Here is a 22,465-nt window from a genome sequence, read left to right on the forward strand (position 1 = left end):
GTTTGTTTTCACTTAAATAATACTTTAAACACAAAAAAGAATAAAAAATCGGAAAAAAATTAAAAAAAAATTTCAACTCGAAAATTTCATAAGGCTTACCCCTTACGTTTTTTTTGGGAAATTTTGCAAAAAAAAATAAATTGATTTATTTTAATGCCAAATGATTGCAATGTGTTTCTTTTCACTCAAGTAATGCTTTAAATAAAAAAAATAATAAAAAATGCTATAAATTTGCCAGTCTCCTAAGCAGAGGCGGATCCCGTTTCATGTCCTTACCGATCAGACTAGGCCCGCTTGTTCGCTTATACAGGTTTGATATTTAGGCAGAGCGATAAGTACATTCATTTGGCTAGTTTGGCTATTGTACACATATATTCCGTTTCAACTCATGTGTATCAAACGTTTCGTTTCAACTCACTCGCACATTTTCGATGCAACTCATGTATTTACTCTTTTTACAACGACATTTCCTGCAGAGGGCGCAATAAATAGTAGGAAAAAAGAATCTTCAAATACGTGCGCGGTTTTGTTTTATTAACTTTTTAACTTTATTTTACATTTTAAACAGTATCGATGATATCGGTCCGTGAAATGCAGACGCTCCATCTGACTTGGTCACATTCATTGAAACTGAAGTTAAGAAGATTTCTTTGGTACAGCCAACTACGGGCGTCGAAACTGCTGGTGCTGTACTGCCAGCAGGATTCGTTTCTAGCCAACCAACAAAGCCATTTCCGCTTTTCATTCGTTCTGTTTGACAGTAAATTCGCCAATATCACACAGTTTAGTTCCGATTGGTTATCGACTGCAAGCCACCCTTAGCTATTTTAAAAGTTTTCTAGTGTCGATGAACACTATAGGAGCTCAGTTATGCGCTGCGTATGTTATTTGGTTTCCTTCCGAATATGTTGCTATTGCTCGCTATAAGGAAAAAGAGAAACGAAATGTCATGTTGTTAATATTTCTTGCTGCACACTAAAGCAAGGCCACACACAAGCCTAAAGAAATCATTATCAGAATGTAAACTTTTCAACAGCATTGATCTGTCGGGAAAAGAAGACACAATATACATAAACTTCATCATTCAAGATGCTTATTACTGTTAAAACAGTACACAGCGCATCATTTTCAGACAATTTTATAATTTTACTTTGTTCTTACGTACCTAACACATAATGGACCGGTTACTACATCTTGGTCACACTGTTAAATTTGCTTTTAGTTCAAAGTTTATCCTCAGTAAAGTCGCTGTTTCGGTGCAACCTATAAAAATAAGCACACACACATTGAATCTAATGTTTTCTCAATTGATATTTTTTTTGTTACAAACACAATCAATTCAGAATCAATTTTGTTCAACAAATATTGCCTTCAGTCGGGGAAAGAAGACTATGAAAATTGGGTTTCATCAGGAGTACAAGAAGTAGAGTTCGTATTAACATAAAGTTACGGATTAAAAAAAGATTTTACGTCATAGAACATACCTCGTTCTGGAAACATTCAAATAGGATTGTGTCTTCCATAAAAACGGGTCTGACTTTTCAAGTCTCATAGATCCAGCAATTTAGAATACCGATGATTGCCCAGAAGAAACGAATAGCAGAAATGTATTCAACAGTCTACGATCCTGAAATAGAAAAAAAAACGCAATTAAAGACCGTCGAAGAAAGAAATATTATGTACATTGCAATATGTGAACCGCTTGTTGTCAGATAAATAATATAATATGAGTTTTATGCAGCCTAAAAGATTGTTTCATGTTTAATCAAACGGTAATTCCGTTATCATCACAAATAGGCGGTTTAAAATCTAGATGTAAAATTGAGATACTGTGGTTTAGTTTCTTACCTTTTGGGAAGTTGTTGATACGAAGCTAATGCTTCTTTCTAACGATTCCTTTCCACGAATGTCACGAGCCACGAATTGGCCAACGATCCTGAAATAAAAAAACGCAATTAAAGACCGTCGAAGAAAGAAATATTATGTACATTGCAATATGTGAACCGCTTGTTGTCAGATAAATAATGTAATATGAGTTTTATGCAGCCTAAAAGATTGTTTCATGTTTAATCAAACGGTAATTCCGTTATCATCACAAATAGGCGGTTTAAAATCTAGATGTAAAATTGAGATACTGTGGTTTAGTTTCTTACCTTTTGGGAAGTTGTTGATACGAAGCTAATGCTTCTTTCTAACGATTCCTTTCCACGAATGTCACGAGCCACGAATTGGCCAACGATCCTGAAATAAAAGAAACGCAATTAAAGACCGTCGAAGAAAGAAATATTATGTACATTGCAATATGTAAACCGCTTGTTGTCAGATAAATAATGTAATATGAGTTTTATGCAGCCTAAAAGATTGTTTCATGTTTAATCAAACGGTAATTCCGTTATCATCACAAATAGGCGGTTTAAAATCTAGATGTAAAATTGAGATACTGTGGTTTAGTTTCTTACCTTTTGGGAAGTTGTTGATACGAAGCTAATGCCTCTCTTTATGACTGTTACTCTTCACGTATCCAACTCGCTTTTTCGAATTGGAGCTACTCCTTTTCAGCTCGAGACAGCATCTTCAATGCTTCAATTTTTTTGCAGCTCGAATGTTAAATCGATTGTTGGCGCTCTACACCACGTGGAAGTGATTAGCAGTTTTTAGAGGCGAAATATTTTTGACTAAAAAGAAATGTAATAGAAATAGAAAAGGAATCTATATCATATTTATATTAAAAATACATCTTTGTATATGTAAATGTGTACAGTTATTTTGTATGATATCAGAAGTTATGATTGGTATGAAATCATATAATTTCATAAACACGGACCAAATTATATCATCAACAAACGTGCAGTTCAAGTTATACATTCTATCTCTAAATCTGTTGAGAAACTGTACGAAACAATCTTTAGATCATTCCGCAACAAAAGAATAATACGAATATCGAATTGAAATTTTGAGCTGCGACTATGAACGACATAACCTATGTAATTATACAATTCATTTTGTATAAACAATGTTTACCTTTTATTGTTTTTTTACGCTCAGATTTACACCGATTGCATCAGTGCGCATACGTTACAATTGTAAGATTTTGCATTCATAATCGTTTTTGGCTCGACGAAACTAACCATGTCATGTATGCGCGCTGTTTCCAGGATGAAAGAAGAATGGAACAGCATGTGATAAGCGGAAACCTCATACCATTCGATCTGAAATCGAAAAAAAGAAATTTCAATTTAGTTACTGTCAACATAATAAAAATGTATTTACACGTTAGGCAAATGGATCAGAAAAAAGGTTCTTAAAAGTAATAATCAAAAAAATCAGCAACACGGACCAAAGTAATCATCACAAAAGATTTTACGTCATAGAAATATCATTGATATTCACACACCTTGTTCTGGATACATTCCAATAGATAAAAACGGGTCTCACTTTTCAAGTCACAGAGATCCAACCACTTAGTTTACTGATGATTGCTCAGAAAAAACGAGTAGCAGGAATGTATTGAACAATCTATGATCCTGAAATAGAAAAAAAAACGCAATTAAAGACCTTCGAAGAAAGAAATATTATGTACATTGCAATACGTAAACCGCTTGTTGTCAGACAAATAATGTAATGAGTTTTTTGCAGCCTAAAAGATTGTTTCATGTTTAATCAAATGGTAATTCCGTTATCATCACAAATAGGCGGTTTATGGTCTAGATGTAAAATTGAGATACTGTGGTTTAGTTTCTTACCTTTTGGGAAGTTGTTGATACGAAGCTAATGCTTCTTTCTAACGATTCCTTTCCACGAATGTCACGAGCCACGAATTGGCCAACGATTCTGAAATAGAAAAAAAACGCAATTAAAGACCGTCGAAGAAAGAAATATTATGTACATTGCAATATGTGAACCGCTTGTTGTCAGATAAATAATGTAATATGAGTTTTTTGCAGCCTAAAAGATTGTTTCATGTTTAATCAAACGGTAATTCCGTTATCATCACAAATAGGCGGTTTATGGTCTAGATGTAAAATTGAGATACTGTGGTTTAGTTCCTTACCTTTTGGAAAGTTGTTGATAATACGAAGCTAATGCTTCTATCTAACGATTCCTTTCCACGAATGTCACGAGCCATGAATTGGCCTACGATCCTGAAATAGAAAAAAAACGCAATTAAAGACCGTCGAAGAAAGAAATATTATGTACATTGCAATATGTGAACCGCTTGTTGTCAGATAAATAATATAATATGAGTTTTATGCAGCCTAAAAGATTGTTTCATGTTTAATCAAACGGTAATTCCGTTATCATCACAAATAGGCGGTTTAAAATCTAGATGTAAAATTGAGATACTGTGGTTTAGTTTCTTACCTTTTGGGAAGTTGTTGATACGAAGCTAATGCTTCTTTCTAACGATTCCTTTCCACGAATGTCACGAGCCACGAATTGGCCAACGATCCTGAAATAAAAGAAACGCAATTAAAGACCGTCGAAGAAAGAAATATTATGTACATTGCAATATGTAAACCGCTTGTTGTCAGATAAATAATGTAATATGAGTTTTATGCAGCCTAAAAGATTGTTTCATGTTTAATCAAACGGTAATTCCGTTATCATCACAAATAGGCGGTTTAAAATCTAGATGTAAAATTGAGATACTGTGGTTTAGTTTCTTACCTTTTGGGAAGTTGTTGATACGAAGCTAATGCCTCTCTTTATGACTGTTACTCTTCACGTATCCAACTCGCTTTTTCGAATTGGAGCTACTCCTTTTCAGCTCGAGACAGCATCTTCAATGCTTCAATTTTTTTGCAGCTCGAATGTTAAATCGATTGTTGGCGCTCTACACCACCACGTGGAAGTGATTAGCAGTTTTTAGAGGCGAAATATTTTTGACTAAAAAGAAATGTAATAGAAATAGAAAAGGAATTTATATCATATTTATATTAAAAATACATCTTTGTATATGTAAATGTGTACAGTTATTTTGTATGATATCAGAAGTTATGATTGGTATGAAATCATATAATTTCATAAACACGGACCAAATTATATCATCAACAAACGTACAGTTAAACATTCCTTCTCCAAATATTTAGAAACACTGTACGAAACAATCTTTAGACCATAACGCAACATAATAACTATAACTTTAAACCAAGACCATAAATACATCACGCCATAAAAACAAAATATACGATCAACATATATATTTTAAAAAAATCTGTAGGTTCAATTTCTACTTACCTTCGATTGTTTTTCTTGCTGCCTGAATTATTAGTCTGTTTCATACTTTTAGTTGACCATCTGTAAAAGAAATGGAAATTAGATAACCAAATAATTGTGAAATCATTAAAATATTTACCTTTGAACATTTGCGCCATTCTTAGCTCCAATATGAATTATGTTAAGCAGCTCTGTTAAGTACTCTTGTTCAAACTGTCCAACGTCGTTGATGAGCATGGAAGTAGAAAGAACTCAAGTTAGGAAAACACACTCGAGTAAGACGCTTACGTATTACAAAAAAAACCAATCATCTTCTCTTTTCTTAATTGTAATTTCTATGTATTGGAAGATATATAGTAGAAAAACAAAAAATTCAATGAAGTGAAAAAGCGAACTTCGTTGAAGTGCAGATATGTTTTGCTGCTCATTGCAGAACATTGTATATGCAGGAGTGTTACATTTTCTTCTCGTAGACTGAAACACTGTTCGTGTTCATATTTTAATACTTTCGTAATACCTTTCCCCTCATTTAATGTTGGTTTATGAAGGCAAACGTTCATCATTTCGGTCTTTTTAAAGAGTAAGTATAAATTAACCGAATATTTCTATACTCACTCGTTCCCAAAAATGTGTACATTAAAATTTCTTATCTCGTCGATGTATAATAAACGAGGAGTAGATTTACATATATAATTTTTACATATCCCGTAACTATGCCTTCTGAACTACTTGAAATGCTTACTATAAACTGATAGCACAATCAACATTATCCATTGTTTAAATTGGTATTTTTGTAATTTAAATTGGTATTTGGCTATTTAAAACTCAAGTTTACTCAAACTAAGTAAACTCTTTGTAAATTGTACAACATTTTGTCGTTTTTTAGGCAATTCAATCGTCTTCACAAAAGATAAAGAAATATATGTATGATAGTATTATTTTACAATACATACTTCCAGGATGTTCAACATATTGACGAATATTAGGGTTGCACTTATGATCTTGAATACGGATGTACAATGAATAAAGTATAGTTGTTGCATATGCCCGTATGTGTGGATAATGATTTATACATTTGACAACACTAGTTCTAAATTCCATAACTGATAGTTATATTTTACGACAACGCGGAATAGACATTTGAAAGTATCCTAACGGATTTAGAAATACATGATATAATCCTACAATTATGCATTTCACAATTCCAAAGAACACAATATTTCGATGCTTCACAATCTAGTAAATCATTGTAAAACTGGTAATTGGTTTCCCACAGCGCTTTTTTCGTCAAATATATTTTTTGATACTAGTTTAGTATATTGTAAAATTCCAGTGCTTACAGCCACTTCCATCGTACATGGAAGATAGCTTATACGTTTTAATCATTGCCAATATCGTGAGAATAGTGACACAATTTGAGAAAATGATATTTAAAATCTAGTAAGAAAAACGAAAACAGGTTTTGTAGTTTGTAGTTTTGTAGTAGTTGCATATTTGAGATGCTAAAGTATCATTATCATTACATGATTAATGTGCATGAAATGACGTATAGGACTAAAGAGACACCCAAAATTAGAAAAAATGATCGCATCATCCAAATAAAGTTGTATCGTTTAAATAGAAATTGATGCAGAATTGTTTCACATATGGAGCAGCAGGTCTAAGCGTAAGACATTAAAATACGTTTTGATAATACATTGTGCTTCATAGCTTGTAATAAGCGTTTTACAACAACAAAAATAACCAAATTATTTCACCCAGTAAAACTTTTGTTTGGCTTTACAGATATTTTTGCAGGTTTCATTCAAAATGATTTGGACAGACAGAAGAAAAATATAATTCTTAATTGTTTAGCTTAAAAGTTAAAAAGGATTAATCTGAAATTAGTGCATAAACTATGTAATTTTAATATTACCTATATAAATATGCGTGTCCGCACCCACTAGCGGCAAGACGAAAGAAGTAGATATAGAGATTATGCCGTCTGACATAAAATCGAGCATCCAATACACTCTGTTTTTGATAATTGATGCACTTTCCCATGCGCGACGCAACATTGTTGATGTGTATAAGCAGGTGGGTGGTCACGTACTCGGCAAAGAAGTTTATTTCAATCCAATACACAGCTTCACGCGTTAATTACCGTAGTAGAATTTTTCCATCATTTGGTTCTCTGAACTATAGCAGCGACTGTGCTTTCAGGTTGATCATAACGAAGAATATGAAGTACGCTATAAAACGCCATTTCGCTTCTCGTTCCATCATCCATATTCAGTCGAGGCTCAAAGCCTTTGTAACACTGTTCACACCACGCTACATATTCACGATTGATACGGTGTGTGTCATACAAGCTGAACAAAAGCGGACTAACTTCCCACAATCGAAGATAAAATGCGAATTGCTGATACAGTGGAACACTACGAAGGACCATCGCTAATTTTGTTTAATTGCTTTAAACGAACAGTTCGTCAAATAATTAAAACCATACTTCACGGAGAACGTTGATATACCATCCGTTTTACACATTTCAGCAAGGTTTTGCATATGATTATATGCATGTATATAAGTGCACCGTCTTTAAAGGAACCAAATTCGCCATCATCGGTTTGATTATTTTCAGTTGTGAAGCTAAAGGTGAATTCCAAAAGCAATCGATAAAGTCAACAAAAAGCACAAGCAAAGTGGTGTGCGTTATTAAGCTACTAAAAATATTGTATTCACATGAAATAAAGTTAAAAATAAAACACTGATTTGATCAATTAAAATAATTGCTATTCAAGAGAAATGGAAAGTAAAATGAAAATAACATGTATCGCGAAGAAGTTACACTATATATGATAAGAGTGTAGTAAAAAAACCTAAGCGGAAACAAAAGTTAATTTACATAACGCTCAACTATTAAAATATTCAAAAAATTATAATTCAAAATAATAAAAATGCTTCAAGTTAAATAAAAAGCAATCCAACAAAATATGAACATAAAAAAAATCAGTTGAACAGAATAAATTAATCCAAATTAAAGCATTATTAATAAACCATCATCTATCAATAATGACACTACTAACGCTTACAATTGATATTTTAGGATACTCTTTATATTGTTCTACCGACAAGGTGGTGTATTGGATATATAAGCTTTGTTTTATCAATTCGTTTTAAGAGACACAATTGTTTTGCTTCATTTGACTACCAACTAAATATCAATCATTTAATCGTCACACAAGCTGCGACACATAATTTATACTTCAGCCTGTCCTTATTTGGGCATCGTGTACATTCCCATGTGGCACCATGCCTTATCTTTGTTGGTAATGACGCAAATGAATGAACGGACATAATTCTACATAAATTAGTAAATCTTTTCAAGTGAAGTCCAAGAGGAACGTAATATTTTTTCTCTTATGTATCATAAGCTACACACAGGTGTACGTAAAGATATTGTAGCAAGAAAAAAACTTACGTATATAAAACTAATGGTTTAAAAAAAGTGTGCCTCTATTTTCTAGCTCTGAATATTTTTACTTGACTTTCAAACACTGAGCGTGCTTGACTGTAGGAAAGAATTATGTGTTATTAGAAAAAAAAATGTTTGCTCCACCCTTTTAATCAAGAATATATCGGTAAACTTTTCTGTTTGGCATCCTGCTGTCAAACACGCACAATGCTTCGATGCCAAGTATTGCATTCTATCAATTTTATTTAATGCATCAAGGCATCCAAGCAAATGGATTTATCAGGATCGTATATTGTACACATACACGTAAAGGTGGACATTTCTTCGCCAGTATTGCATTTCAATTGAATCCACTGAATCATCTGCTCTGCTGCGTAAGAGATTCACGCGTGTTGCTATCCCCGATTCACTTTTAAAAGATGCTTGTTGAATGACGTGATTATCAGCGATTCATATTATTGTTAATGTGTGTGCAGGTTTATTTTATGTTCGTATAGCACGGAGGCTATATCTCACAATCTTAACTAAATGTTATCCTGTGATCAAATTTTTTTTAAATGGTCATACATACATACGGTGATCTTCCTTCGAGACAGGTGTGAAGGTCGAATCATAATGGTAGATTTATCTTAAACGACTAATTTGTTTGTCTCGGGCATCAATCTGCCCTGCATAATAGATTGTATTATAATTTCACAAATTCCCCGCATCACCGTGGAATATTGCGGTTGATCAAGAAATGTAAAAAATACATATTTTATCCATCCCAGAGAGATCAATATGGTTGTAGTAAAATAGTATAAGATTTAATGTCGCCAATTCATTCTTAGACATTTCCAAAATCGAAAATATAATCGATCGGTACCGCTCAATCTCTAAAAAGGGATCAAGGGAGAAAATGATACATCATCAACTGACATACAAAATCGATATTTTTGACATTTTCAAATTGCTGCTGTACAAAAGTTGACAGAGAGATGGAGACAGTAGTAGTCCTTATTCAAAAACCAAGAAGTGTCGAATATTCCTCTGACGTGCTACGTACGTCTAGCTGAGATTTTTTGGTGAATACGAGAGAACTCGTAAAAACCCGCGAAAAATCATTTGAATATACAAGTTCGATGTGGCAGCCATGAAAAAAGAAGATCAAAAAACATTTCCACACCACGTCTTGACCATCTACCATGATATCTCTCTTTAGAAGCGTCTACGCTTGTTTTGGAAATCATCATTGTTCATTCGACGATCAGGTGTATTGTTCATCCAATTGTTACGATTGCCTCCAAAATTGTTGCCACGCTGTTGCTGTTGTTGATGCATTTGTTGTTGCTGCTGCTGCTGCTGCTGTTGCTGTGGTTGCGGTCCATCGTCGAACCGAGTCGGTCGGTTTTGACCGTGATCGTAATCTCGGACTGTCGGTTCCTATATTGGCAGGATCATAATAATTTATTTATTTGAACTAAATTAGGATCATATTAAATGAGGTGGTGGATTGGTTGGATTATCATCAAAAGAACGAACTTTCTAGGGCAAGGACCAGACAAACGAACAAACGTTAAACGCATCAAAAGTTTTATTCGTCTAACGCAGGTACCGGCGAAAGGAGAACTAATCAAAAGATAACAGACAGCGGAAAACATTACTATGAAGATTATCAGACGACACAAACAGTACGCTTCCATAAAATGGTAGGGAAACTATTGAGCAGATACATGTATTCGTGAGTAGACCCAGAGCTGGTAGATTGGAACGAAAATATTGGCTAATCTATATGCGTGTTTTACGGACATGAGAAGGTCGACATGTTTCATTAACGATGACATTTTAATTATCGCGAAGAATATTTCAACTGTGCAGTTGATGTTCATGAAATTTGAGTATAGAGGAATTTTTCATTGTAGTAAAATAATAATTACACTACCCATAAACCCATTATTTGAAACCTTGCACTCAAACTAGTGGAGCAAGAAATAGTTCACCGATGTATAAGGATTCACAAAAGTTAAGAATACGTAAACCAAACGAAGAACATTACGCACCGTCACAAATAAGCGGTAATTATCATTTTCACAAAACAAGAAGGTATCATTTTCATAATTGACGACAAAATGTAGTTAATAATAAAAATAGTTTATATTGCACACAATTCAAAATCACCATTCTTTCCACTAAACGACATTTTACGCTCATGTTGTTGTTTAAATGTGTTTCTCCTAAGCAGAATGAGAATTGCCACATATCACTTTTCCATTACAGGTCTGTTGAAATTGCATCATTAGTCCATTTTGCTGATATGCTGATCCTCATATTTTTAACACATTTAATATTTTGTTTTTTGTTCAGTAACAATACATTCACTTCATCGAATAACCATTTGTTCAGCTATAAAAAAATAATTTAAAATCGCCAATAATGCTGTTTTGTTTGAAACACCTGTTCGATTCGATTAAATCAACGTTTAAATTTCACAGCCACGGGAATTATGTGTTTTTCATATGCTCATGCAAAATGTTCAGCTTGTGCTGTAAACTTAAACTGGCATACATTTTTAGTATAAACATTTTTTGCACAGGTTCGTAAAACGCATGTCGAACAATTATACCAATATTCTCGTCCCAAGATGCACACTAATTAACCGTTCAGCGAAAATATTGCAGAAGTCAAATTGTTTCCTCGATGGCAAAGCAGTTACAACGAAAGGACATCAAAATATAATTATGTTTGCAACGATGAGTACCGGTGGTAACATTGATAGTGGTGGTATATTTAGAACTGTGGTTATGTATGAATTTGGAAAATCCATTATTATTTGTTTACAATATGTTAAATACATATCATTCAGTATTCCGGATAGTCATTAACAGAGCATGGCATTTCTCTGTGTTGAATATTTGAATAAACGGCGGAATAATAATTAAATTTTCTTTGTAAAGCCATAGTGCTTTTGCTAAAGCTTCGCACTTTACAAAGTGTCCAAATGAAGTGGAAGTTATTATTTGCTAAAAAACTGTAAGTAAAGCGTTTTATGCTTCAACTCAATTACATAATAACAAAAGGAAATAGAAATATTGAACAATAAAAACATCGTACAACTTAATCTAGCTAAATGTACTAACCTTTAGCTAAATGTGTCGATTTTAGTTTCACTTCACTCTGCAAAATATACACGTGTACATATGTTAACAGCAATGTCTACAACCCATTTGCTATTTTTAGATGTTCTTCTAAACGATTAAAACAAGGTATTGTTACCAAAATAAATAATCGATTATTTTCAAACCGCCAATGATTTCAATATTCAATTTAAGATATTGAAATTATAATAATAATTTGAATACAATAACTGATTAAATGTATATTCCAATCCAAAAAATAACTATTTCTTGGAACTAGAACCACCCACAAACGGTATTGGTCTTTTATTTCTGACTTTTTTATCTTCGTATGTGGGGGAGGATTGTTTTAATGATTTTGGTATCAGATCTGGGAAGTGAAAACTGATAACGGATAATATTCCCAATCCTACCCAAATCAAATATCAAAAGTAATAAATCAAAAAAATATTTTTAACACACAACATTCATGGTACACTACTTCCATCTCAATTGCCAACAAAATGGTACCACGAATAGCGCTTAATGCAGAATATCTAGCAACTCAAGCCATAATTTAAAAATATGAAGAAAATTTAAGCGAAAGAATAACATCGATTTATATGCGAAACTGTGCGATTAGTTTTGTTTTTGCTTCTTAAGAACAGCCAGGCCAGGTATCAAGACTTATTTTACCACGTAGCCGGATAGTCAATCCTTGTTACGGGGGATGATACGGATGAGATGGGAACTGTGCGATTATATTATAGTTAAAACTAAAATATTAATCCCTACAGAAGTAGATAAAAAATATACTGGTCTAGGTAAATATATAGGTCTAGACTCAACTTAGGTTTATTTCAATCGTACCTCGAGGGCTCGATGACAACGTCGAATTATGGATTCGCTCATGAAACAACTGGTTACGTTGAAATGTATATAAATATGTTACATCGTTAGAAAGAATTGATTATTTTGTCCATGTATAATACGTAACGATATGCATCACATCTATGCATCAATAGCAGGATTAGAAAATGAAAATCGTAGATTCTTAATGAAATTATCAAAATTTATTTATCGCCGCTGGTTGATATGAAGCATTGGTATGAAAAAGAGACTATATAACAAGACTCCTTTTACGCTAGGTATGAGACTCTCTTTTTCTTCTTCTTAGATTGATAGGTTGAGACTCCCTCCTTTAAGCTAGAGATTTGGAAGACGGTTTCTTCACACATACATACTCTCTCTAAATGTATGTTTTCTTGATGCATTGCATTATGTCAATAATGTCAAAGTCATATTGGTACGGGGGACAATTTTCGTGTAGAACGGTTCTGGATCGCAATACACCATAGATGTTCTGGATCTCTCTCTCTCTCTTCTTGGCTTTAACGACCTTACAGGTCACGCCGGCCATTTCTGGCTTACTAGACTTATTTTTACCACGTAGCCGGATAATCAGTCCTTGCTACGGGGGGACGGTCCGGATGGGATTTGAACCCGGTTCGGTCGTGTGGACTGGCGCCGTTTATCACATGCACCACCGGGCCGCCGCTGAGGCCCTTAGTATATCCAGAGATGTTCTGGATATACGAACTTATTGCTTGTAACGTATATCAGACGAATGTCTAGGTATTTCTATGCGCATGTGACTAGAACACCTAGCAGATCCCTTGTTAATCATGTCTGCATTATGCCTTGTGAGCTAAACCATCTGTGATTGTTGGTGTTGATATTTTCCTGCATACAAGGCAAACTCAAGTAAACGAATCGCATCAACAAAACAAATAATTGATCACGAAATACAGACAAACACTACTCTGAACAACTTTAATAACGGATATAAAATTCGCATTGTGACTGATACAAAAAAGACAAAAAAAAAACAATTATTTTTTGGTTCTATGACCGTTATCACCTTTCCCAAGTGGATTAATTATCATACAAGTAGAAATATGAACCTGCAATATCACTAGAACAATACCTCTAAATGTATTGCTGAGTATTACGGATTTTTTAATGAGCCAGTACTGTAAATGATCTGTTATGCTCAAATATAGTACAATATTCTATATTAAATTTTTGAGCCTAGAATCAATCTAAAAAAAAAGTCGTGCTGAATGCTTCTGTATAGCACTATTTGGGTTTTACGCCTGTTGCAGAAAAATTATGCAGATGTGGAGTCAGTGAAGCGAGTTTTTGATAAACCCTGCTTCAATTTATATCTCGCGTTTTTAACTCAAGCACACCTTCGTTTTCTATTCATTACATAGCAACAGTTCATATAATGACGGCTGTAATGAATGTTGCTGTAGTTTAATAAGGTATAATTTATTTGTTGAGATAAACGGCAAAGTTGATTCTATGCGTCTTCATCGAAGTATTTCTCTTCATAATTCCTTTTCTTTTTCTGCTTAACGTTAACGTTTTAGGCTAGAACATTCCAGCCACGTAAGACTTATTCATCCAATATTGAATATCTTTTGCGGATGCTCCGTTTAAAAGAACCATACCGTTCCCCACAAGACATCGCGGTAGCAACAGGGAAAAGTAGCGGACTGCACGCTTGTCCCCTTTGGCAGATGTAAACACGACATGCGATTTCGCCCATATCGCATGGGTGTAGGGTAAAAGGGAAAACCCCATGTAGCGGAAAGTAAGACCAAATAAAATTCGATGCAAGACTTTCAATACGATATGCCGAATGGGGAGACAGGCGACCGTAAGGGAGCACCCGGTTTTTAACAAAGTACCCGATATTTTAGTTTTATTCACGTAAGAACCCGACCCGGTTATATTTTTGTCGACATAATTTTAACCAAAAAATCCACACTATTTGCGTGTTTCCCTCCACTAAACCACTATCACCACCAACCGGAAATCGTTGCAAACATAAGAAAATATATTCCACTTTCGAAACCATCGGCAATAGAGCAGCATTAGACTTGGAAATCTAGGCCACTTTACAACAGCATCCTCGATATGCAAACGATTCCAAAAGTCTTCAGTAATTAACCATCAAAAAACGAAAACTTCGTCGATTCAATGCGCTTTAAAGCTAGTTTAGTCAAGCGCAATCTTAGTAGGAGTATACAGCGCGTCTCCTTCATTCAGCGCGATCTTTTTATCATTCTTTTTAGGGTAGCAAAACCATAGCAAAATTGCGAAATGCAATTTCGATGTGAATTTTTACGAAATTAATTTCGATATACTATTACGAATATGTATTTTTTTAGCAACTGTGATCAGTGTTACTTTTAATTTATCCGTAGCTTGCGATAGCGCTTGATCTAAACTAGCTTTTATGATCATTTGCTTCAGAAGCGAAATCGTAGAATCAAATATGGGAAACGGCTGATATTATTTGCATCAGTTTAGTTGATTGAAATATTGATACTTTGTGATAAACAAAAACGATAAGCTCTGCTAAAAAGATAACTAAAACAGATCGACTTACCATATTGCCGAAGTTACCACCATTACCGCCTCCTTGGTTCATCATGTCGAAGTTACGGCGATTATCGATGCCACCACCGGCATCACCTCCACTTCCCATGCCCATGTCGTTCATTTGCTGCTGTTCCATCATCTGACGATTCTGATGAAAAGGAGAATTGATAGATATTAGATGAGAATGGAACGAATGTTCTACTACGACAAAGAATAAACTCTTATTACCTGCATGAACATGGTGTTTTCCTTTTGTCTGCGATGTAATTCTTCATCCGATCGTTTGATTCTGTTAGTCATTTCTTCAATATCGGTTTTCATCTGGATATCATTGCGCTGTCGCGCTTCCTGCACTTGACGTTCCTTCATTTCCCATTCGGCTTTCTGCCGATCGCGATCCATTTCGCGTTGACGTAGCTCTGTAGAAAGGAAAATATATAATGAAACTCAGGGATAGTGTAGCTTTTACCTAACATAGGCAAATTTTTAATACATACGCTCTCGCAACTGTTCGGTTTCCTGCTCGAATCGAGCGTACTCCATCTGTGCCTCTAGCTTTTCTTCTTCCATGATCATCTCACGCTTTAGTGATTCGGCCTTCTGCTTAAACAACTCGTGCATGTGTTTCCAGCGTTGTCCATACTCAAACTCGAACGAGCCGTGCTCGGCAAAGCGCGGTCCCTGCTGGCGTGCTTTCAAAAATTCGCTCTGCTTCTTGTTGAGAGATTTTTCCGGCAGACCATCATTGTCGTCCTGATATGTGTACGGTTCCACAATGACTGGACGCAAAGACGTCGTGAGGAAGTAGCATTTCTCTGTACAGAATCGTATAGCTGCCAAAGCACCGGGTTTGTTCTTAAACTCCACAATACCCTCTCCGGTCGGCTTACCACGCTCATCAACCTGAACGACTGCTCGTTCCAGTGGTCCAAACACCTCGAACGATTTGTACAACAGCTCATTCGTTACATATGGTGTCAAATTTTTCACACGAATTGCGGTTGCATTCGGAGCGAATCGAACGCGCAGCACACGATTCTTACGCGAGGTGCCGTCAAGGCTTCGCTTTGCTTCTTCAGCATTGGAGAGATAATCTACACGCACGAAGGCGTAGTTTTTCTCCTTATTCATGAACACCTCATTAATTTCGCCAAACGGTTTGAACATTTCCACAAGCTCTTCTTCCGTTACATCCGTTGTCAAATTACCGACGTACAACCGATTACGACCGGAAAATTTTGCGTCATGTACCTCAATAGGAGGGATTTCAAGCAAAGGACCGGCGAGCAAACGAAGTTTCTCACTGATGAAATATGCCTCACCACCACCACGACGACGATCGCCGAAGTTGTTATCCATCTAAATATTTGAAAGAAATTAAATATGTGCTATTTTAATGGGCGACTTCTGACAGAAAGCATGTGTGACGAGTGGAAATTTAGCAACTAGCAAATTCGAAAATAGAAGTAATTAATCGCAACAAAATGTCGGATCATATATGCAGAACTTGATACTTCGAGGTTCCTGTTCACAGAACAGCCATTTTGCTTTGCAACAAGCGCGTGTTCATTCTACCCGAATCGGACGCCATCTTGAAAAATGGTGTGCTGGTGCATTAATTACTCACATCGTTTCCACCGCGATTGTTGCCACGATTCATGCCTCCGCGGTTTTGATGTTGGTTAGGACCAAAATCTTCTCCGCCCATTTGCTGAGGATTTCCACCATTATTGCCGGGACGATTGTTTCCCGGACCTCCGTTGTTCACATTACCACCACTGCCGCTGCCACCACCACCACCACCGCCAATACCACCAACTCCGCCCGGCCCACGATTACGGATTGGCATACTGAGTCGGTTCTTACTATTATTGCGATTATTTTTGTTCATATTCTTGTTAGCCGGTCCACCAGGTCCATGCTGATCGGGACCAGGCTGGTTATTACCGTGCATTGGTCCCGGAGCACCACCATGTTGTTGCTGCTGAGGACGCTGAGGTAATGGCGAACCATTTACTTCCTGCTTTACAGCCACATCCATTTCTACTGTATTTTCGTAACGATAACTTTTTCTTACTGATTCCTGACCAAAGTTATATAATCAAAGAATCTTGGTGGTATGTATTTTTGCGCACTTTGAACTTTTCACCAACTGGGCAGCAATTGCAAGACGGACGAACGCACTGCTTCCGTTCCTCACGAGCGGCAAAGAAAAGTGAACCAAGAAAGCTGTTTCCGTCCCAGTTAGCTGTCAAAACGCACAGTGGGAGAGGTCAACAAATAAACGCACTATGGGTGTTTTGTATTGTGGCATTTGATTGAGTTTCCATTATCTCGCTTATAATGGTAATTACTTATTGCGTGAATAATAACACCTGCTGTGCCGCTTCTTATTGTATGTTGAAAATAAGGGGAATTATTAAAATATAAACAGAAACTGCAAAAAACTCCCTGGTATTGTGGAGGGCAACAGATGATCTGTACTAAAACAGTTAAATTCAATTGATGTGCATTTCTGTTCTAAACTATTTTTACAGTTTGCGATGTGCTTTGAAAAAGTAGGAATTTGGGTGGAACTACCTCATCTGAAATTATCAAATAAATAGAGTATTTGCACTTTTGAATGTCATCTCGATGGTCGATGGTTGCTGCTTTTGTGCGTATCCTTGCCAACCACCAGCAAAAAAACTGTCAAACAGAACCAGGCAGAACTCGGCGCAGTTTTGTTCTAAAAATAAACATTTTTCTTTCAAAACTGGGCCCAGGCGTACTGCGTGGTGAAGTTTTTTGTGAATTTACTTTAGCTAGGTAAAATAATACGTTCTCTGAAAAACGCTGGTGTTTAGTGTTTTAGGCAAATCCGTCCGGCTGGCCACGGACGGTTCAGAAAAGAGGGCCCCGTCTTCGCCACGGTGATGTGGAATATAGCGCCTCGATACAGCAAAGCTCTTCGATACCCACTTGCTACCATCGGATGATTATGTACCCGTAGTGTCCGTTCAGGAAACCATTGCACATCAGCAGCCTTCCTTGGGCAGCCTAGCAACGGCGTGAAGACGAAGGAATAACAATGGGAAACCCAAGCCTAACCTACGAGATTTTACTCTATCTCAATTCGTTTTACTTTGGCATGTTCGCTACCTGTGAACTAGGAATGCTCACTCTGAAGGCAGTCAATTTGAAGTATCCGGATCATATTCTGCTTCGGGAGGCGTGCATCCTGGTAGCATTGTGCTTGGTTGAAACGATCCGAATCATCCTGGGCAGACGGGGTAGCCTTAGTGACCACGGTAAGTGCGTTTGGGTTGCAAATATCTTAACGCAGGCAAACGCCATGCGTACGGGTAGCAAACAAGGGTATGCGTATGTTTATAAATAGTTTCTCCTGATCCGACGCGATGCTATTGGATGAAGGTACAATGTAGCAATGAAACGCAAATATTGTCCCATCCATGCAGCTTCGCCACACGTCACAATGTTCGCTAACACATTTAATTACTCTTGTAGGTTGGCATGTGATCCTGTCCGTATTTCTTACAATTCCTTGCGGGATGGGCGTAGGATATCTTCTCTTTTACCAGCTGCACAGACTACGCCTGGAGTACATCCTATGTGCCTTAATGTTATCACTACAGGCAGCAGAACTGCTCTTTGCAATACTGTTCGTATTCACGCTGTGTCGGCCGCCTTCCTACGATTAATTTCTAGACCATCGTGACAAACTGCCAACGCTCTAGTAACCGATTTCCGCCCAGATTGTCTGGACCGGCCTACCATGGCAGAATGACGTCGTAATTCCTAAGGGCTTACCGTTCCTGGCCGAGTTAAAATTACCATTCGGCGCACCTATTGTAGTTGATATCGCAATGCACATCAGGTTGCATTTGCACATACCAATGTGCCCCTCGAATCGGACGCGGAAACATCATCATCATCATCTTGCTCAAATGGCCAAAAAACCGGTGCCATCGTAAGGCTGGTAGTGAATAGGTGCCATGTAGTTTATCGTAGAGTATTGAAAATCAAAAACCGAGCAGAATTTTTATGCCATCTACAGCAATTTTGGGCAGCTGTGTGTATCATGGACAAAGAAAACCAATTGTTGTCATACAGTTTATATGCTACTGTAGGATAGAATTAATGCATAATTGCAAGCACATGCCCACGGCACATTACGAAAGCTTTCTTCAGTATAATGAACTGTGCACCGCCGCCTTCTCGAGTATCTTTCCATACACACCAACAATGAATTCACCAAAAGCTTTCCTAAACTTAAGAGCACAAAATGAACCACTTAATTCGATACCAAAGAGCTTGATTTCTAGTCTATAGTTGCATAATTGATTTAAACAAAACTTCCGACCATCGACGGACCTTCCAAAGAGTACGGTCCTGTGTTTTACCTAATCAAATACTCTATGTAATATATCTTACAACTTTTTCTATCTTGCGATAACACAACTAAAACACAGACACACTTAATGCTATCGCCGCATTCTTAAAATCAAAATATTACTAGCAATAGGTGGCAGCGATACAAAGCGGGTTTCAGAAAATCTAGAAACTAGTCATTGTTGATGCATATGCGCATGCAGTGCATGTGCGTGTGGGAACACTTAGATAATTTTGGAATATAAAATTTGTAAACTGCTAACAACTGTGTCAAATATCAGGTACGGGCACACGCCGGAAGAGAAAATTGAAAAGCAAATACTTTACTATAATCAACCATTATTAAACAGTGTCATAAAATTTTGAAAAATGTTTACCCTAACGTAATACCGGAAGGTGATAAAAACTCATATATCAATCTACTCAATACAAGATCAGTAATAAAAATGTGTACGTTTGAAAGTTGTGTGATTACGACGAAGTATATCGTTCCCGTTTCGACCATGTAAAATCAACTTAAAGTCGCATTCTTTAGGATTTCGTTGGTACTTAGCAAACAGAAACTGAGGATGGATTTGTATAATCAGGTAAAACGTTTAAAATATAACACGCCTCGACAAATAAAACACAGCTGTTTTGGTCATTTTCTTTCGCATAGCCATTTGTATCCAGTGGAGCAATTAACCTAATATTTACATTTATTTATTTGTTATGGGAGTCCGATAACATCTTTTTGTAGTTCAACGCCGTTTTATTCTCGGCTAGAGTTGGTTCGTCAGTAGATGCATTACTGCCATCGGTCCTTATGAATATAAGCGCATAAACATTTCATTAAACTTAATGAAGAATCATCCACAATTCAAGATTGTGATACAGTGTCCGTGCGTGGACGTCGAAACAGCAGCACATGTGGTTCGGGCGAATGAATCTGTGAAGTACAGCAGACAAAGCAATTCTGTTAATCGGCCACAAGCATCCAACCTAAGCGTGGTAGTCGAAAGGATACTCGTATTACCATGTACAGGACCCAGCCGGGTGATTGCTGTACACCCAAATTACGCCATTCTGTTTCCGTCATCAAATGGGTTTTCGGAACAAATTTCGCCAAGTCTGGAGGAAGTATTACGTGCCGATATTCGTACACATTGTCGTAATATTTCTCGGAGTATTGAATCTGTTCTGATGGCATGATGCGCTGTTTCTATTCTTGCGAGCCTGCACAAAACGTGTGATACGAAATATGTATAGCACGGCGAAAGTTTATTACACACCAAACAGGATAAACTGCCCTAAAATATGAAAAAGTATTTACAGGATTGCAACGTAACTACCGGGAATCAAATGTTTTGTTTTCGGTTTAACTTAAAAATAGACGTGAAGCGCGTCTTGCTGTTGATTTCTTGCGAAACGTCAAATTGCAAACTAACTGCTCGAGAACAATCGTCAACTGCTCGAGTTCTGATGTTTGATTTTCGGACAAAATGATCCGAACACTTTTCCCACTGTGACTTGATATTTTGCTGTTAGAAGGATTTGAAATATTAAATTATTACCACACATCGCGAGCGTGTAAATGAAAGAAACTGTGAAAAATGAAGTTGATAAGCATTATTATTTAAACCTTACATTTATAAAAGATCAAGCACAACCTCTGGCTTGTATAATAAAAAAGTTTTTGCAAGTTATTGTTAATGATCTGCCTTAATGTTAATCAACTGCCTTAAGTTGATTAAGTTACGACTAAATTACGGCAATGAGTAATTCCGTTTGAATTATGTTTAACGAAATTATATACCCAAAGAATATACAGGACGGTCTATGTTCCATTCTGCATATTGGAATACCTAGTTGATTTAAAATGTAGCGCCAGAGCAAAGCGAGAGGCAAACGTAAAATCTTTCTATTCGCTTTGTAAATTGTGTGTTACAGGTGAAATTATCCAGTGGCACAGAAAGCATCATAAGCAACATTGTAGTATCTTTACCCAGACAAAAGAGTAAACCAAAGAGTGTCGGGTGAAGAGGTTTTGGGGAAAAATTACGCCCGAATGAATGGTAGTGAAAATGCCACGATCAAAATCAACAAAACCGTCCTCCGTATGGTACCACAGGTGTGGATGCTGGCCCACAGAAAATGCCAAGAACCGGGACGGTTTTGTCTTTCCCTAAACAAGAAAACCCAGCGATCCGGAAATCGACCGCTGGTTGGAAAGTTGTTTATCGTACCTGCCGCCTCAATCAACGGCAGACCATTTGTATGCTGCTACAATCGTATAAGAAGTGAACACACGCGGGCGGATACGGTCGGTAAGATAGTGCCGCTGTCATAAGCCAAATGCAAAAACAACCTAACCAAATCATGACTGCCAACCGTTATGAATCGGTATGCCTGCCACCGACATCGCCACCGAAGCGCATCGAAGGAAAAATCTCTCAATGAAAAGCGAACCGTGCTTTGCTGGTCGTGCATTGGTATTGGACAGTGGGTGGCCAGACGAACCTGCCGTTCGGTGTATTGGTATTCCAGCGTGTGGATATGTAGTGTTAGGTTGTGTGCGAAATCGTTCCTCATGCAACATGAAAGCGATATTTGTGTAAGCTTTCATACATTCAACCAACCACACATCGGAAAGGATGAATGATAAACAGCACACTTGTCTAGCGATTCGTTCCTTGTAGAACATAATGCTACACCTACACACAAACAGTGCAGGGGAAAACAGCCCGACAATGACAGAACTGCTTGTGGTTGTAACTGGAAGAATGGAAGCTTCCTCTAAAGCTATCGAGACAAACATTTTTATATGCACAAAATATTATAATAGTGCATTAAAACAGCCATTACAGAGTTGATATAC

At 36.6% G+C, this 22,465-nt stretch overlaps 3 protein-coding genes and 2 non-coding genes across 45 annotated transcripts; 1 reads left to right on the forward strand and 4 right to left on the reverse strand.

Annotated features, from left to right (window-relative positions):
* Positions 1 to 524: 524 nt before the first annotated feature.
* On the reverse strand, positions 525 to 17,451 carry LOC125762705 (hrp65 protein-like). Of its 41 annotated transcripts, none has more exons than XM_049425115.1 (18): positions 16,844 to 17,450; positions 15,714 to 16,575; positions 15,445 to 15,635; positions 15,224 to 15,364; positions 5,357 to 5,430; positions 5,239 to 5,298; positions 4,669 to 4,887; positions 4,363 to 4,450; positions 4,052 to 4,142; positions 3,744 to 3,831; positions 3,395 to 3,524; positions 3,022 to 3,209; positions 2,460 to 2,675; positions 2,154 to 2,241; positions 1,849 to 1,936; positions 1,485 to 1,627; positions 1,166 to 1,263; positions 525 to 921 (listed from the first exon to the last, which is right to left on the reverse strand). In XM_049425115.1, the coding sequence occupies exons 1-7, from the start codon at positions 17,255 to 17,257 to the stop codon at positions 4,857 to 4,859; spliced, it is 1,773 nt and encodes a 590-aa protein (XP_049281072.1). In that variant the 5' UTR covers positions 17,258 to 17,450; the 3' UTR covers positions 525 to 921; positions 1,166 to 1,263; positions 1,485 to 1,627; positions 1,849 to 1,936; positions 2,154 to 2,241; positions 2,460 to 2,675; positions 3,022 to 3,209; positions 3,395 to 3,524; positions 3,744 to 3,831; positions 4,052 to 4,142; positions 4,363 to 4,450; positions 4,669 to 4,856. The 41 variants fall into 41 exon arrangements, 40 of the variants coding, with proteins under 40 accessions (XP_049281072.1, XP_049281081.1, XP_049281078.1 ...); XM_049425124.1 differs by having other exon boundaries at positions 1,471 to 1,627; XM_049425121.1 differs by lacking the exon at positions 4,363 to 4,450.
* On the reverse strand, positions 2,772 to 2,843 carry LOC125766685 (small nucleolar RNA U18). Its single transcript, XR_007418694.1, has one exon. It is a non-coding gene; the product is annotated as a small nucleolar RNA U18 (small nucleolar RNA).
* Positions 4,984 to 5,055, reverse strand: LOC125766687 (small nucleolar RNA U18). The gene has a single exon (XR_007418696.1). It is a non-coding gene; the product is annotated as a small nucleolar RNA U18 (small nucleolar RNA).
* A 456-nt stretch (positions 17,452 to 17,907) lies between the features above and the next one.
* On the forward strand, positions 17,908 to 20,234 carry LOC125762753 (transmembrane protein 216-like). The gene is made up of 2 exons (XM_049425231.1): positions 17,908 to 18,506; positions 18,724 to 20,234. Exons 1-2 carry the CDS (start codon positions 18,287 to 18,289, stop codon positions 18,915 to 18,917), a joined length of 414 nt encoding a protein of 137 aa, XP_049281188.1. The 5' UTR covers positions 17,908 to 18,286; the 3' UTR covers positions 18,918 to 20,234.
* Positions 20,235 to 20,285: 51 nt separating this feature from the next.
* LOC125762756 (cyclin-dependent kinases regulatory subunit-like) lies at positions 20,286 to 21,259 on the reverse strand. The gene is made up of 3 exons (XM_049425236.1): positions 20,921 to 21,259; positions 20,624 to 20,823; positions 20,286 to 20,536 (listed from the first exon to the last, which is right to left on the reverse strand). The coding sequence occupies exons 2-3, from the start codon at positions 20,795 to 20,797 to the stop codon at positions 20,468 to 20,470; spliced, it is 243 nt and encodes an 80-aa protein (XP_049281193.1). The 5' UTR covers positions 20,798 to 20,823; positions 20,921 to 21,259; the 3' UTR covers positions 20,286 to 20,467.
* Positions 21,260 to 22,465: the final 1,206 nt, after the last annotated feature.

The sequence above is a fragment of the Anopheles funestus genome, chromosome 2RL (genome assembly GCF_943734845.2).
Source record: "Anopheles funestus chromosome 2RL, idAnoFuneDA-416_04, whole genome shotgun sequence".
Lineage (NCBI taxonomy): Eukaryota > Metazoa > Arthropoda > Insecta > Diptera > Culicidae > Anopheles > Anopheles funestus.